The sequence below is a fragment of the Callionymus lyra genome, chromosome 6 (genome assembly GCF_982586985.1).
Source record: "Callionymus lyra chromosome 6, fCalLyr1.hap1.1, whole genome shotgun sequence".
Lineage (NCBI taxonomy): Eukaryota > Metazoa > Chordata > Actinopteri > Syngnathiformes > Callionymidae > Callionymus > Callionymus lyra.
The window spans coordinates 20709307-20726634 of record NC_141823.1 but is presented as its reverse complement, the minus strand read 5'-3'; the positions used below and the strand labels follow the sequence as shown (position 1 = coordinate 20726634).

At 39.1% G+C, this 17328-nt stretch overlaps 2 protein-coding genes across 2 annotated transcripts; one reads left to right on the top strand and one right to left on the bottom strand.

Moving 5' to 3' along the window:
- The first annotated feature begins 560 nt into the window (after window positions 1-560).
- Window positions 561-3224, top strand: LOC148077507 (carbonic anhydrase 4-like). Its single transcript, XM_087794164.1, has 9 exons — window positions 561-600; window positions 799-868; window positions 1284-1310; window positions 1396-1563; window positions 1815-1963; window positions 2029-2124; window positions 2193-2265; window positions 2333-2496; window positions 2568-3224. Exons 2-9 carry the CDS (start codon window positions 799-801, stop codon window positions 2742-2744), a joined length of 924 nt encoding a protein of 307 aa, XP_087650290.1. The 5' UTR covers window positions 561-600; the 3' UTR covers window positions 2745-3224.
- A 7138-nt stretch (window positions 3225-10362) lies between these two features.
- mmp25b (matrix metallopeptidase 25b) lies at window positions 10363-15833 on the bottom strand. Its single transcript, XM_087794161.1, has 10 exons — window positions 15590-15833; window positions 14905-15037; window positions 14696-14840; window positions 13557-13843; window positions 13312-13491; window positions 12219-12300; window positions 12063-12145; window positions 11819-11971; window positions 11231-11524; window positions 10363-10854 (listed from the first exon to the last, which is right to left on the bottom strand). Exons 1-10 carry the CDS (start codon window positions 15671-15673, stop codon window positions 10601-10603), a joined length of 1695 nt encoding a protein of 564 aa, XP_087650287.1. The 5' UTR covers window positions 15674-15833; the 3' UTR covers window positions 10363-10600.
- Window positions 15834-17328: the final 1495 nt, after the last annotated feature.

Sequence of the window (17328 nt, the reverse complement as noted above, 5' to 3'; positions counted from 1 at the left end):
ATCTTGTTGTTTTCCAAAATCCTTGCAGGTTGAAAAATAAATAGTCTTTTTAAGTTTTCCTTTTAACTCTTTAACCGGTCGGACCTTTTTGCTGCTCAATATATTTTTGTTCCCCTTGAATGAAGAATCTTGAACTCAATTCATTTCAAATTATTTTTTTTTGTTTATCTAGAAATAATGCAATATATTGCGTTGTTCATTTGATCCATGTAATCAAGCGAGACTTTACTGAGAATAAAAATGTACTAAAAAAGTTATTCATAGTTTTCCATTCAGATTGCAGGAACAAAATGAATAGCACTAAGGCTGTTAAATGGTGTGTTTCCTTTCCTTTTAAAGGCGTTTTTAAAACGCAACAAAAAAGTATTTAATGTATTAAATGAAATATATGTACAAATAGTTCACTCAGTTTAAGCATGATATAAAACGTCAATCACAACTCGCCCCGAGGACGTTGTTAGACATTACTGTCGCTAGACGGCGCTGTTGTTGCATACAGTGCTTGAGTTTCAATTGCAGGCGTTTCCAGTAAAGCAGAGAGGATAAAAGAGCGGAGCTGGAGCCACGGGCCACCAGCAGAAAAGGACAGGTGAAAATAAGGTAAGATACTTCTATACATTTCCCCGCTTTTAATCCTCCACACCTCTTTGAAATAGCTTTCAGTCAGTTATTTTTCACGTCTTTAACTTATTTGATCTTTACCTAACAACTATTTTAGAAACAATAATATAACTTGTACATTTATTGTGTATATGTAATGTTAATTGTTTCCCCCCCTTTTTTTTTTCTTTTTTTAAGATGAAGTTGCCTCTCACTCTACTTGCGCTGTGCGCCCTCATTTCCAGCGTCACCTGCGCTGGTGGTACTGGTAGGTTTATTTTTACAATGCTGTTATAATATAATGTATAATTTCAATGATGTATACCCACCATTATAAACCAAAGAGTTCTTCTTACATTATTGAGGTTGCTTTATAAAAGGTGAAACGCTGTCCCTCCTTATTGACATGTATCTTAAATACTAATTCTATTAATGCCTTACTTTTGGGTGAAAATTTTAGTCATGCATTTCTTAGTATTTAAATGTAGCTGTGATATTAAAATACAAATAATAAAAGTGTTTACAATGTATTTTTTATAATGCGTGGATGTGTGTATTATAAAAAGGTAAAGTTAACAACATCTCTTTCATCTACCTTATAAATTCCTAACAATACACTTTTTTTTATTGAGTTTGATTTTACACATGGAAGCTCATCCGTCTATCTGTTTTCTGACCAACAGGTTGGTGTTACCATGAATCCACTTGCAGTAAGTATTGTCTCTCAGAGTTTCCATGAATTGCTGCTGTTCTGCTGTTGTTAAAAAGTTGGGATGGTGTTGTTTGAATTTACAGATGCTGCCAAATGGCCCGAGTTGTTTCCTAACTTCTGCAATGGTAGTCGGCAGTCGCCCATCGACATCGTTCATGCATCTGCAAAGGATGACAATCTGGGCAATTTTACCTTCACGGGCTATGACATCAAAACAAAACTGAAGACCATCCAAAATACTGGAAAGACAGGTAACACGTCTGACAGTTTCTCATTCACCATTGGAGTCTTGATGATCTAGAACAACAGTACAACGCTTCTTAACCCCATTTGCAGTAGGACAGACCATAATTGTGATACAGTTCCTAATAGCACTTCTTGCAGTTTATGCCTTTTGTAAAACTGAATTTGTTACGGAAACCATAAACTAAATATGGAGTATTTCTCTTGTTTTTCTGCTCTGTGTTAAAAATGACACAAATGTCTCTTCTTTATGTTTCAGTGAAAGTGACTTTCGAAAGCGGCGTCAAAGTTTCAGGAGGTGGTCTCTCTGAAGACTACGACTCCCTACAGTTCCACTTGCACTGGGGAAATGGCACCACGTCCCCTGGTTCAGAACACACTGTGAATGGCAAACGCTATCCAATGGAGGTATTATACACGCTTTCTACAATTTGAAATTGGAAAAACACAACAACATTATTTTCTTGTTTTAGTTGCACATTGTCAATGCTAAATCGTCCTACAACGGAAACACAACTCAAGCTGTCGCCGACTCCAAAGGACTCGCAGCTCTGGGATTCTTCATCGAGGTCAGAATACTGAAGAACTCTTTACGTTTCTGAACCTTCGCCTAAAGATATCAATATTTTTTTTTCAGGCAAGTGGTGAAAGCGACGACCCAGCGGGTTGGACTTTGCTGACCTCCTATCTGTCGTCTATCACTACATCAGGTAAGAAGAAAGTGGAATAACCTTTAATGTTGGCTACTTTTTGTTGAGATCAAATGTCCTTCCACAGGATCGGAGGTTAACGTGACACACGATATATCGCTCGATGATTTGTTGGGCAGCGTGGATCGGACAAAGTTCTATCGCTACCTGGGTTCTCTGACCACGCCCGCCTGTAACGAAGCTGTGGTTTGGACTGTGTTTAAGGAATCAATCAAAATAAGCGAGAAATTGGTGAGTTCATTTTCATTGTGATATAGCAAAAGCTTAGAAAATCAGCTAAGTTATCCTCTATCCTCCCACAGATTGACATGTTTGGAACAACTGTGCGCATCGGCAACAGCACTTCTGCCCACATGGTGGATGTCTACAGAAGTATTCAGCCAACTCAGGAAGTCACATATTCAGGCAGCAGCAGGAACGTAGCCTACACATCGATGCTTGGCTTGGTGACTCTACTCTTGGCCCAGCTTTGGGCTTAAACCAACAGGAGAAGGAAGAAAAGGATAAATGAGTTATGGAGAGACAAAAATCATCAGATTAAATCCAGTCAACACTTACAAACTACAGAATACTTTTAGTTTCTTTTCTTTTCTTTTTCTTTACAAATTGTTGTTACTGTGAAATAGGTTGCAGGATGGTTTTATTAGTGTTCATATTGCACTAAACATGCGTTTTTATTGATGGAGCCGAAGGCATTTGACTAATGTGAAAAAAAGGTTTTAAAATACTTAAGAAAAAACTATTTTCTGTTGTCTTTATCTGTCAATTGCTTATGGTACTTTCTGTCATTTGAAAAACACAAGATTGTAACTGGCTGGCTGCTGTCAGTGGATGTAATGAAGGGGCGTTGCCAGTTAAAATGGCATGAATTCCCATTGTGACCTACCTCCCATGATGCACTCTGCCTTTTATTGTACATTTAAATCAACTGTTTTCCTAAATAAAGTAATCCACATGAATACATGTGTCAATATCTTCTCTTTGAAGGAGTCATTGTTATAAATGCCACCATACTGGTTCCTCAAAGCAGATACTGTTGCTCCCTTAACTTGACACCTCAGCCGTTGTCATTGTTCCTTGACAGCCTCTCATTACCACATTTAACATGTGATGACCAGGTAAGAGGGGTTGGGTTGTCATATGAAGAGCTGAGAGACTATTTTTTTAAGTTACTGTTGAGTCTGTCGAGTGTTTGGCCATTATGAAAGTGTGTAGGCCGCACCTGTCGAGCAGCCACAAGGAAGACGGTACGAAGATTTGCATTTTTTGTAGACGGTTAAGGAATAAAGATCATCACATCAAATGTTATCACTATAATATTTTTTGGTTAAACAGTTATAATAGCACCTATATTCAAAAGAAAACATACACAAAACATTAAAGGGCAACTAATGTGAAAGTAAGTAAGTAATTTTTATTCATATAGCGCTTTTACAGACCAAGGTCACAAAGCGCTTAAACAATCAAAACAATATTCAATAAAGTATGTACTTTAAAGGTCAAGATAAAACTGAGAACACAACAGGTGTTCCAGAAAATCAAGGAAAAGCCTGATCAAATAAAAACGTCTTAAGATGTTTCTTAAAGGAGTCAGTAGACTCCATCAAGCGCAAAGAGAGAGGAAGATCGTTCCAAAGCTTAGGAGCAACAGCCTGGAAGGATTTCTCTCTTCTGGTCATGAACCGTGTGCGAGGAACCATCAGTAGATTATGATCCACAGAGCCCGAGCTGGGGTGTAAGGCTGGATCAGATCACTGATGTAAGGAGGAGTCTGACCATGAATAGATCTGAAAGTAAGAACCAGAATTTTAAAGTTGATCCTGAAAAAAACTGGAAGCCAGTGAAGAGTTTTAAGGATCGGAGAAATGTGAGTTCTTCTACTTGAGCGGGTCAGAATTCTCGCTGCAGAGTTCTGAATCAACTGCAGGTGAGTTTCTAAATCGAGACTTCCAGGATTGATAACACGTGGTGAGACACGTTGAGGCTTGACCAATCACAGCAGAGTGGGTGTGGTTATGGAAAATAAGATTCAGGGGGGAAAAGTGTTTCTGGTGGGCGGGGCTTAAACACACTTTTTAATGTAAAATCTAGATGAAAAGAAATTTGAATCAACACATTTGTTGCCCTTTAACGAAAACGTGTTTTACAACAACTCCATCATACTTTGTATTTTCCCTATTAATGAGAAATATAAATAATTTTAAATAGGTGACAATATATTTACAATCTCTATATCTATAAATGTATACTCAGATTCCTGTATGTTGTCTTCTTTACATTCTTGCGTCCTTAAAAATCAGTGCGAGAAAAATATATTTCAGGTTGACAAGGCCTAAATTACTCTTCATTAACCAACTTGTATGGTATGGTGTCTGTCAGGTTCTCCTTCTCTTAAGTTTCTGTCACACTGTATCATCATTTCTCTTTTCAGTCGAGCTGAATCCAACGAAGAGCAGTCACATGCACTATTGAAGATCTTACATTAGACTTTTTGAGAGCTTAGAAAAAGTGTCAGATGAATTTCAAGATTTTGGAATGGTTATTTGGAGAGATATTTAGGACATTGGTCTCCAACCATCAGGCCGGGACAGGGTTCTGGACCCCGAGGCATTTGGTACCGGGCCGCACAAAAAGAGAAAAGAAGTAATTTATTCCATGTTGTGTTGATTTTAAAAGGGTCATAACTGGAGTCCGTTACGGGCGTTCCAACACGCCGTCACCTCCAGGTCTTATTACTTTGCTTTGTGGAGATAAATCGTCAATGCAGAGTGTCACGGGTCGTTTATTCGCCGCTTCAAGTCAAACAAAATACAAGCTTTACAATCGATCGGTCGCGCTTTCTGCCGGCAGCACTTCAGGTCAATAGCTCCGGGAGAAACGGCCTTGAGCTGTAGAAACATCGCTATATTTAAGGGAAATTTCCCCAGCCAGGGGGTCGTCTCTTTCCGGCAAATGGCTCTTTCAAGTTGTCTATGTCTCAACCCCCCATTGTCATTTCTCTAATTCTGTCAAGCTTGTCTTGAAACAGTGTAAATCAGTCTGAGTGAAATGTTGATTGTGAATGTGTATTCAAACGTTTAAGCTCTTAGATGAAGCCAGTAATTTAAACTTTATATTTTGATTACCTTTTAGCATTAATTTAAGTATGGCGTATACGTATAGTGTATAATAATATAATTTTCTAACAATTTTGTTTTTTTAAAGACATGATTTAATATTAGCATTTGACTCTTGACTTGTCATGATCATGTTTCGCTCACGTTGACTCATAAAAAAGTAAAGTACGGAAAATGAGTTGAACTCATTAAACTCTATTGGCCCATTTAATTTTTGTTGTTTTTATCTGAAAATCGTTCCTTAAAAGTTGTGCTGATATTAAACCATCCAATTTATTCTTGTTCTCTAGCAAGTTCAGAATTGTCTTTTGAAATACGTTTTCAAAAGCATTACTACACAGTATTATACTCATACACACTTAAGTTTGAGATCATTTATATTTTAAATTGTTTTAACATGAGTTTCCTGAATACGTTTTTTCTTTTATAGCAGATACACTTTATTGAGCTTCTGTCCATGACAGATGACCTGCTAGAGATTTCTTTGATGGCCTATAATAATTGTTTAAACTTCCTTGTATAAAATGCCCTTTTATCATTATTTGTCAATGTTTAATTTACGGTCATACAGCAAAGACACACCTTTTAAAAGCAAGATGTGCACCTTTGTCAAATGTAACTTTGTGATGATGTTGATGATCTGATGTTGAATCCTCCACCTTTGTTAAATGTGGCAACTATCTAGAAGTTACTGTGAACACATGTCATAACCATTGCAATTGCCAGGGGCCTCCTGAACTAGGAAACGCAACTGAGATCCAGAAAATGGTGCACACACAAAAATATTCAGATGTATGAATCTCTGCGTGCAGCACTTTTTTTTTACAATTCCGCCATTTCAAGTAGTAAAGTATATCTTTTATACAAAAAGCTGACCATCTGATTCCTCTCTTCTCGTTCAGAAAAAAAACTAATAGAGGAGGAAAACTATTTTTTTTTACTGGATAGTGTTCCTTATTGTTGATTTAAACCATCCTCCAGCCATCGCACATAGTGTTTTCTTTTGAAAACTTTCCAGATCTACTTCGATTGATTGAACATGATTTACACAATATCTGATTGTGATTTTGTTTTGTCGACCTTGGTCCCACATCTCAATTGACTTTTTCACTGGTCTTCCGCCATCCAACTGCAAGACAACCATATGGCTTACTTTGTTCCTCTTGCCAAACTTCCGTCCATCCTAGAAACTTCTGACATCATGTTGGGTCAGGTTTTTTTCGTCGTTTGGAGGCACACCAGACAAGCTCTTTGCCATTCCACCCTGCGCCACAGAGCCCTAGCCGTCAGACACCGCATACCAGCACCCAACAACCATCCTGGCCAGAAGGTCTGGCTCTCTTCATGGGACCTGCCCCTTCAAGTCGACTCAAGGAAGCTGGCTCCTAGATACGCTGGTCCTTTTGAGATTTAGCGGATCATCAATCCCTCTGCCGTCCGCCTGAAGCTTCCGCGACTCTACAGGTACATCCCACCTTCCCTGTCTCCCTCCTAAAGCCTGTTGCCACCAGCAAACTCAGCCCACCTATTGATCCTCCACCCTTGGTCAACTACAATCATCCAGCCTAGAGAGTCCATAGGATCCTGAACGTACGTCGCAGAGGCCGAGGTTTCCAGTATCTCATGGCCTGGGAGGTTTACGGTCCTGAGCAGAGGTCCTGGATCTCCTGTGCCCTCATCCTTGACGCCACACCTCAACCTTCAACACAAGCCTCAAAGAGTGCCAGGGGGCGCTCCTTGGTAATGTCACGATCCACTTCTGTTCTGTTTTATTTTGAAAAGTACTTCCTGCTTCGCCTTTTTCTTTGACATTTGACAGGCGCGGTTCCTGACAGTGGTTGGCAGAGTCGCACAGCTGCTGGTGATCAATCAATCAGCCCTGACAGATTTAAGGGGCTGATCTCCAGCCAGCAGTTGTCAGCTCGTTTCCAGTCCCACTTGGTAAATTTTTGACTCTGCTACGTTACCTGCTTGCTGTTCCAACTTTGTTCCTCAGACATTGTTGTTCCTGACGTTTTTGGGTGTTTGATTTGACTTTTATTCTTTTCCCCCTCAGTGGATTGTGCGTCTTGCTGCCCTGTCAGAATCTACTCCCTTGTTTCCCTTGACTGCTTTTTAAGAGAAAGTACTCTAGACTAGATTGTTATTTTTGGAAAATACTGTTTTGGACCTTGTTGACATCCTGTGGACATTCTGGTGTTATTGTGTTTATTAAATAGTTGTTTTTGTAACTTTTCTCCTGTCTGCAGTTTACTGTCTTCCGCTTGTGGGTAACCTTGTTAAGTTATTCATGACAATTGTATATCGATCTATATTGATTTTGAGCAACCATCTAGTCGGTCACATAAAAATACTTTGTTTTGGCAGGCCAGATTTGGCCCCCGAGCCTCAAAAAGTTTTTTACAAAGAAAAAAGGGAAAATCAAAAATGACTTAAAATCCAAAGTTTCGAACTTTTAAAGTGACTTAAAACAATACCAGTGATGACGTTTTCCCTCACAGAGCAGCTAACCCAACCCAGTATTTGACACTGTTTTTGGACACTTTGTCATTCAAGTTCTAAGTCCTTGGGGAGTTTTTTTGTTCCTTGTTGACAGTATTCAAAGGCTTGTAGTCTAAAGGCACCTGCTCCATCTAACCTGCCAACATCAAATCTTACCTCTTTCTAATCAGAGTTACATGCTGTATTGAAAACAAGCGCGTTTGAACCATAGTATTTCATCGTATCGTCCCAATAAACTACACAGATCTCTATGCAGGCGGCTTGATGAACAGTGAAAAGGGGTTGAATTCTTTTGATATGTCTTTATAACTCTTTAACTTTAAGTAACATGGTCACTATATTTATGTGACTAATGAAGGACCTCCATATTATGTTATGTTACTACACTCATTTCTTTTTCAAAGATTCCTCTTAATTCTCTAAAATCTATATTTCCATGCAATTATTCATGAACATTTTTTAATTACTTTGTAATTACAACTCTGATGGTCACCAAATTCATGAAAGACCTTCATACCATGTTACTACACTCATTACCTTTTCAAATTTACCTTTTAGATTCTTTTAAATCTATCATTTTATGTAATATTTCATAAACATTTTGCAATAACTTCGTAATCACAACTCCGATGGTGTCCAAATTCATATCACTTACGAAAGACCTTCATATCATGTTACTAAAGTCATTACTTTTTCCAAATTCCCTTCTAAATTCTTTTATATCAATATTTCCTTGCAATATTTCATAAACATTGTGTAATAACTTTGTTATTACATAATATATTCAGCTTCATTACATTTGCATATATTTTTCATAATAAATAAGGTTACTTTTAACATCCTGCATTCAAGTGTGTGTCATGTGCATTGTGAGTGTGTGAACTCTAAATGTTTTTCTGTTCCTACATTTCAAGAGTTTGGGGGTTTAATGATTAATCGCCATTAGTTGAGCTCAAGGTGACACGGCCCCCAACGTGAGTCGTGAACATTTGAAAAGATATATGGTAGAACTCCATTAGAAAGGCATCTTTAAGATTATCTCTGCTCAGTAATCATTAGTCTGTGTGCTAACCATCACAGGTGTAAAGTGACAAACGCAGAAGATATGGCCGAGGTTTGACAAGAAGATGAAGCAGACAAGAAAACATGCAAAGATGAGAATAACATCTTTGTTTTAGTTAAGAGATGGAGTCAGATAGAGCAACACAACGCTATCCAGCTATGGGGTAATGGTCGTAAATCACTTGAAGGAGAGGAGGTGTATGATAGGTAGACGAGTCTGAAGGTTCTAAGCCATTCTTTGGGAGAAAGTGGTCGGTGCAACGGACTTTGGCATTCTTTAATAATTTCTACATTTCTGAATGATTTGAATATGTTTGAATAATCTGCATTTTTGTTAAACTTTGTATCTTGATTTTTGTAATTGTACTTAATGGTCTTGCACGGCCTATTTTTCATAATCATTTTACCTTAAATAAATTCACTGTTTTAATTCTAAGTTTCACTCCTCCTTGGATCAAACTTGAGAGAAGTGGAGGACTGAGTTGATTACAACCCCATAAATCTCTTGAAGTCTTCTCTTCACGTGCCCGAAACATCTTGGTTAAACCACCCTGACTTTGTCTCCAAGCTTCTCCACACGAGCCGTCCTTCTGATATATCTTGTCCTCGTCAGAGTACAGAACATCCATCATAATAGGTCTCGCTAATGTCCAATGAAGCTACCCCCTTTTTCAGCTGCTCTTCTTCAGTTTCGGATTACCCCAGACAGTTGTCTCCAACCATCCAACCCCACCTGCGCGTCCCTCTTTACCTTGACTGCCATCTCATTCTTGCGTCAGAGAAACCAATACATAATTTGTACGAGATACACTGTTATGTAACTTTGCTGTAAATAAATGTAGATGTTACTTACGTTAAGACACTCTAGGAGAGCTACGTACGAGCTAGCTACTGAGGTCTGACTCTGACTACAACGGCAACTTGTTTCTAGAGAGGAAGTGGTGGATGTTACCTGGACCCTGGCCGTCTTAACAAATGACACCTAAAAAATGTCCTGTTGTGTTTTTGATTTAAAATGTTTTAAAGGGTTATCTATATAGTAAGCAAGATAAAGTGTCACCGTTACATAAATTCTAATTTGGAAAATGATATTTCACAGTGAATATAGTTTTTCAATGTATTTTAAACACTCTTCAACTCACATTTGGACGCCTTTAAAATGCCAAAAATGCTCATTCCCTCACTTAGCTGCTGCTTGGCTGAGATGCTGCTTGGCTGCCTCCCATGTGTTATGTCCTCCTGGGCTTAATAGATGAAGGAAAGAAGTGATCACTCGCCCTGGTCTTTGTAGGATCTGATCAGCGGGTTCTTGTGGTGGCACTAAAAAGGTTTTATCTGCCCAGTTGTGAAACTGGATCTAGTAGAACTCAATAAATCTCTTGGCCAAAACCAGGAACACGGCAAGCTTGTACAACGCTTGCCTCAACATTTAAACACATTTGTCTTTTATTACTTAATCGGCCTGATTACATTTATACAGATAAGTTTGTGTTCTTGAGGGTGTCTGCATGTGTGGAAAATGAATCTTGGTATTGATCAAGGTAAGGAAGTGGACATGAGAGCATACATACTTACAAATGAAGAAATTATTTACATCCATCATTAGTTCCAGATATTTATATGGACGACGGTAAATTGTAAATGAAACTTCAACGTCAAGCGGCTCTTGACTCAGCAACTGCTAACAGAACAGTAATCAACAGGAGTCCACTGCTGTTCAGACGCGTGGACGATCCCTTCAGGTCACAGCTGCACTTCTTGGGCTCTCTGGGTGCAGCTGGAGATTTTGTGGCCGTTTCAGTGCAATGGAGCCAATCGACAGCGGTTGATTTGGGAGTGACCATATCTTGAGACAGTCCGCCACTTCTCAGCACCCAGTACTGATTATCCTTGAAGAAGTATGCGTCTCCTGAAGGCAAGGGGAACAAACATGATCTACTATCTTGAAAAAAGAAAAAACTTTAATTCCCTTTATAAGACTGCAAAATGAGTTTCCTCATCTTGTGAGTGCTTTCATGAGTGGCATCTACTAAGATACTAAAGTCAAATATGTATAAGTATATAAGTATGTGCCAACTCTAAAATGGTTCAACAATATCAACAACATAAATTGTTTCCTCGTCTTAACGTTGTTGACGGACATAAAAAGGCCCAGTCATTGGCAGATCAAAACATGAAGGTAGACGTCTCCTTTTCCCGAAAACCTGCTCGACAATAAACTAGTACTATAAATGCCAAACATCCCAATAAATGTGATCTAGGTCAGGATCATAAATTTTTAGTACCTTCACCCCAGCTGATGATGTCATCCATATTTGTGGGAACTCCCGTCCACAGGCTGTTTTCTCGAGGGTAGCCAGCTTCTGGCGTCCGTGTGACCTCTTCTCTCTTACGACTCTCATCAAATCTCCAAAATTCACCGCCGCTGAACAAGTAGGTCTTTCCGTTATGGGCCCAGATGAAAGCTGCATCCACCTTCCTTATTTCCAATCCACTCTGTGTCCTCATTCCCCAATCTGAGAGTGGCCGTGGATAGTTACTCTCGGCCTGCGTGTCTTGAAAGACCCAGTATTGAGACCCTGCAGGAATGAATGCAAATTTTTTCAGAAAAGTGACATTATTGAAAATATGTGATTATACTGATAAACGTTTTTGAAACATGGAATAACATTTACAATATGATTTTAACCATCATTTTGTCACATCAAGCATTTTTTGACCCCCCTTTTTTTTCTCTTTTCTTCACATTTTTTAGTAAGTTAGTAACTTGTCTGTTGTAGTTGTTTTTCACAACATGTCAAAGCAAGTCAAAGCATTTAACATTTCAATGGTGCAAAAGCAAACCAAAAACAAATTATTCTAGTTATGGTTACCAATGAAGAAGATGATTCTGCTGTCACTTTTCCTCTCATACACAGCATCGATCTTGTTGATTCCAGCAGGGAGGCCGAACCAGAAGTTCTTGATAAGGGCCGGCTTCAGAGAGACCAAAGACCCGTTTCTTGTGGTTCTCCAGAAATGAACCCCTTATAAAAAACAACAGGGAGGCTAATGTGGTCGTACATGTCACAAGATTTCTGTTCACAACCCAGAGATTATTCAGCATTTTTAACGCACCTTTAAAAAAGAAGACCTCTCCCCTGATGTTGGCCACGGCGTCAAAGCTGCCCTGACAACGTTCAGGGACTGCAGGATCGGATCTGAGATTGAACATTAAAGGTGCGACACTTTGCCTTTCAAGTACTACTCTCGCAGTGCATGTGTAGGACTCACCTTTGAGTGGGTTGTGCAGGAGGAGGGTTGGGCAGGCGAGGGAGGTCTGGATCAACACCGTTCGGCTTTTTGTGCTTCATTCCTATCGACAGAATAATGACATATGTGATGATGAAAAAACACTGGTTGAAGGTTGGATTTATTTTCTGTAGCCTACCATGAGTGGACAATCATTTTCATAAAGGGCTTAACTATATAATGTCACTGTTGTGTGAGTTGATCAAGCCTAACCATTCCATAAATACATATTCATTGGTGGAGGTCGTTCACCTTGACCCAGAGACAACACAAGGGATACCACAAACACTTTTGTTTTCTGCCTTCGGGTCACCTTGACCCTGTGTTAACACAAGGATTAAAAAAAGACGGCATTGATAATGACAAATAAAAACATTAACTTTAGTATGACAGATAAAGTAAGAACACCGTCAACAGTCTAATTATGCAGTTGCATTAAAGCAAAGGTAAGATTTTAAAAAAGAAAAAAAAAGATGATTGGTTAATGTAAATGAAGCAAACACTTATTATTATATCCTAATAATTATTATATCCTAATAATTATATCCATTTTCTGCCCTTCATTCACTTATAGGTTCCTGGAGCCTATCCTATCCGAGCCTTCTTCAGGAGAGAGGGGCACCCTGAACCGGACGCCAATCTTTCGCACACAAAGAGATACCGCCATTCATGGATGGATGGATGGATGGATGGATGGATTCTCTCTCTCTCTCTCTTGTGATGTTCATTTTTAACGGCAAAATGATAAAAACCATATATATTTAAGTGAAGTACAGATTAATGAATAGACAGAGAGGAATAAAAATGAAGTTGTCAGCGTCGGAAACACCGACACAGTTAAACACCATCCTAAAAAAGTTGTTATAAGAAAGTATAAAAAAAATTATTTTATGGTCTTTATCTGGTTACTAAAAGAAAAAAAAATATCATACAAATGAACTCCTTCATTAGTTTATGTGTATTCTTCAAGACCAAAAGCAAGGCAGGAGACAAGCGATTGAACAATCACAATAATGGGGCAGATGTGCCTCATGCACTCAAGTTTAAAAAGCACAGCACCGAAGCTATTACTGACCATAAAGCTGCTGGATAGCCAGTTCGTCATCCAGAGCCAGCTGGAAGTTGGAAATGTCCCCCACGGGACCCTGGTAATACGGCCTCATGATAGATGGATCAGAGGAGGAGTGGGAGAGGCCGAGTGCATGTCCAAACTCATGCACCGCGACAGTGAACAGGTCAGTGCTGCCGCTGTCACCTGTCGACCAGAGAGTCACATGGTTTAGTGAAAAGATGAAGGGAGACTTTCCCGAGGCTCCTCACCTCCATAGCTCCAGATCTCATGGTCGTCAAAGTGGGTATCACCCGACATAACGTCCCGTCCCGGAAAGAAGGCGTGTGCAAGTGTACCCCCCTGGCCGTCAAAAGGGTAGCCGTCATTATGGAGCAAGCTGCTAAAAGACACTCTGATGTCCCCCGTGTCGCTCTGGACCAGGCGGAAACTCAGCGGAGCCGCGTCACTCCAGGCTTTGAGAGCGTGAGATAGGATGCCTTTTACGGTCCCAGGTTGCAGTCCTGGAGAGGTGGATCGTGATGGGTAATTGTTGACACTGCAAAGTGTTAAAAAAAATACACAAGAAACAATTGTTGATGTAAATGATGCGAACCATGGAAGCACTTGTTAGGTCCTTGAACAATATAATGATTTGTTATTAACACAGTAAAAAGAAATCTTGACGTCTTAAAAAACAGCTTGAAATCAAATCCTAAAATAAATGACCTCTCATCTGATGGTGGTGATAAATTAAGTTTTTCTTCATTCAACATCCTACAACAGCAGAAAACAATTAAAACAGTCACATTTCGGTTGTTTTCTCTAAATGTTTGACTTTTTCCATGAGTAAATTAACATTTAAATACAAAATGTATTTTTTTCAGGACTTGATTTGACAGAATTCAATTTTACACCACATCAATAGATAAGTAAAGGGAAATCGAACTAGCCATCCCTGGATTAGGCCCACAGAATGCAGGAGGGAAACAAACATGTTCTACGCTGTGTCCCAATAAAAATTGTAATTTAATTTGTTTAATTAATTTAATCCTTAATCTGTTTTTTAGGGAGACGTGTGAAATGAAGACCTTGGCAGGGGTATGCACCAGCTCTCTGCTTTTCTGATTGGGATTTAAATCGGTTGTTTCGACTTTTTAAATTGCAAATGGAACATTTTAAAATGACAATGATTTAATTAAACTTGGTGATCTCCTTCAAGGTGTTGAGCAAGTCAAAATAGTGACATAAATTACCATGTAATTCTCAAACAACATCACACATTGTTAGCCGCCACAATTTAAAGAAATACATTTGTTAGGGTTTAGGCGTTGGTCATGAGTGCGGCGACAAAGAAACGTCACTGCGCTGCCACAGTCATATTGGGCATGAGTCATGACAGGAAACGTACCTCCATGTGAGGTCTGTCTTGTGCCACTTGAGGCCTGACAGGGCATATCGTTTCCTTCTCCTTTTCCTCCTCAGCATGTCCTCACTGCCCACTATGTCAGGGAGGGAGCATCGTGGCGTGGACATGAGTTTTAAAGTCTCGCTGTCTGCAAGAGAAGTTGAGATTGTAAGAACCAGAGAAGACAATTTGAGATTCGGTAGGAAGGTTACCGAGCATCCCTGTCTCCTGGACTCCACCGAATCTCTGCATGATGCGGATGGCCTTCTCGATGCCGTCCTTAGTCCGCAGCTGACTGGTCCGAGGGTCAGAAAGGGGAAGGTATCCATACCGACTTAGCCAATCCTGAATGGAAACCACAGATGAAAGAGGAAATGTGGCAAACAGAAGTTTCACATACATGTCGCAACAGAACATGTGTACAAATTATATCTTAAAAAATAATGATCACTTATTTAGCATTTTGCTTGTAGATCATAACAACACTTTAGTCTTTTGGTAGGAGACAGGCAGTAAAGCTTGGCTTGTAATGGTCTTCGAATTGATCTATTGTAAAATAGCTCAGTCAAGATGACAATTTAAAGTTCTGCCTCCACACCCTAACAGATGAAACTTTTTGCTTTTTCTGAAATCAGTTGTTGCCACACCTACAAAGTGCAGCTCTTGTGTGTGTGTGTATAACCATAATAATAAAAATAAAAATAAAAAACACAATATTACAGAACTTCTTAAAGTGCCCCGCAACATAACTAAACACATCCGTTTGTTACAATATAATAATCATAACAATAATAACAACAGCTAAAATCAACATGGTTATAACAAAACTATGAATAATAACAGTAATAATAATATTACAATAAGAAAAAAAGTAATTATAATAATAATAATACTAACCACAGCGCGGCTGTACTGGTCAGGAATTGCCGATGAACTGGCTTCAAGGATCCAAATCATCCACAGCAGAAGACTCAAATCCATAGAAAAGGTTTCACAACTTCTCTCTTTTAAACCGACGTGTTGATAAATTTGGAATAAACGATATGAATAAATATTTACAGACTTGTTCTTTAACGTGTCACAGCAGCATCGACCCGCACCGTTGTCTGTGTCCGCAGCTCTCTCTCCTGAGACTAGGCTGGGTCTGATCGATCCTTCTTCTCTCCCCTCCCACTCCTGTCTTCTCTCTCCGGAACTCTAACGGACTAGACGACGACTGTTAAAGTTTGCTGGTCCGCGTCTTCACATTAAACCAGCATTGTTCTTTCATTTTCTGTTATTGAACGATCATTTTTATCATATTTGAATTCAAACGTATTATCCAGCGTTTTCGTCATGTTTACTGTTAATCTTTATTATCAAGCTGTACCACTAATTATAATTTTTTCCACTATTTTCTGTATTAAGAATACCTTTAAATAAAAGCACAGTGGTTATGCTCTGTAGTGGACTGGCATCCCATCCAGGGTGTCCGTGCCTTGAGCCCAAAATAACTGGGAAAAACTCCTCCTCTCTTAAAGGGAAATTAACAATTAAAGCCCTATTTGTAAGGTTCTGTTTGGTAAAAATCACTTTAAAAGCCGACAAAACGTTTTAAAAAGTACCATAGACAGTTTATGTTTGTGCTTAGTGTCTTTCAATCTCATCTTTAACTGACATCCTAACCTCAGTTGATTCACAGGAAGTGAGAAGGGTGGGACATGCAAACGTTACTCAAACGTCAAAAATCACTACGTGTGATGCTTTATTGTTGCTGTGTGTTTCACTAGGTTTTTGACTGTCCCATGTTGGATTCAGGTGAATGTCAAAACTATATATCGTGTGACCAATTTCAGTAAATATAATATAATTCAATTTTCATCATCCATTAGAAGCAGCCAAAATAGCTGAAGTAGTGTGTGGGGGCGGGGGGGCACCCTAAACATAAGCAGTCATACCAATTGATTCATGGTGAAATAAACCCTGAGAAGACATGATCTATGTGGTCCTATTGAGATTTGCTGGTCATTAAATATGCTATATTTATCTTTAAAACAATAAAATGACCCGGTCAGTGTTACTTGAAACACAGACTGAGGGGAAACAATACTGCACCAAGCTTAAGAGGCTCTTACGTTGCCATTAGCGTCCAATGTCATGTGACTAGTTTCTGTGAACCATCAGTAGTATTAGCTTTCCTCCTCCTCCTCCACTTCTCCCATCTTTGATTTCTGTACATTCTCCAGGGTCCCGAGTGAGTCATGCCATTAGCTCAGAGACACTGTCCATCTATTGATGGCCGGCTTTCTATCACACACTTACTTATGATGCAGCTGATGTGGAAAAACCAAGAGAGTGGTTTTGACGTGTGATCATGACCGGTATGGTATTCATGACATACAGAAGAATGTCCTTTTAAAAATGTTCGTACTCACCTATAGACGCTCCTTTATTGCACTAACCAACACACTAACACAGCATTGAGTTACGGTAAAGTACATTAGAACAATCCTCTTGTCAGAGGACAAAACAATGAGATCTGAAGGTTGTAAAGATAAATATTGTATATTTGATCTAATATAGCATATTTCTAAACTTGGGGAAATTATGTCACAACACGATCTTGAGTTTATAATCCATGCGTTTGTGTCTTCTCG

Bases quoted from the DNA above. Each gene is read 5' to 3' on its own strand.
- LOC148077507 (XM_087794164.1), top strand. From the start codon at position 799: ATGAAGTTGCCTCTCACTCTACTTGCGCTGTGCGCCCTCATTTCCAGC. The intron at 869-1,283 runs GTAGGTTTATTT...TCTGACCAACAG, and splicing joins CACCTGCGCTGGTGGTACTG to GTTGGTGTTACCATGAATCC. The intron at 1,311-1,395 runs GTAAGTATTGTC...TTGAATTTACAG, and splicing joins TTACCATGAATCCACTTGCA to ATGCTGCCAAATGGCCCGAG.
- mmp25b (XM_087794161.1), bottom strand. From the start codon at position 15,673: ATGGATTTGAGTCTTCTGCTGTGGATGATTTGGATCCTTGAAGCCAGT. The intron at 15,038-15,589 runs GTTAGTATTATT...GTTTCCATTCAG, and splicing joins ACCAGTACAGCCGCGCTGTG to GATTGGCTAAGTCGGTATGG. The intron at 12,301-13,311 runs GTCAGTAATAGC...TTCTGTCGATAG, and splicing joins GGCTATCCAGCAGCTTTATG to GAATGAAGCACAAAAAGCCG.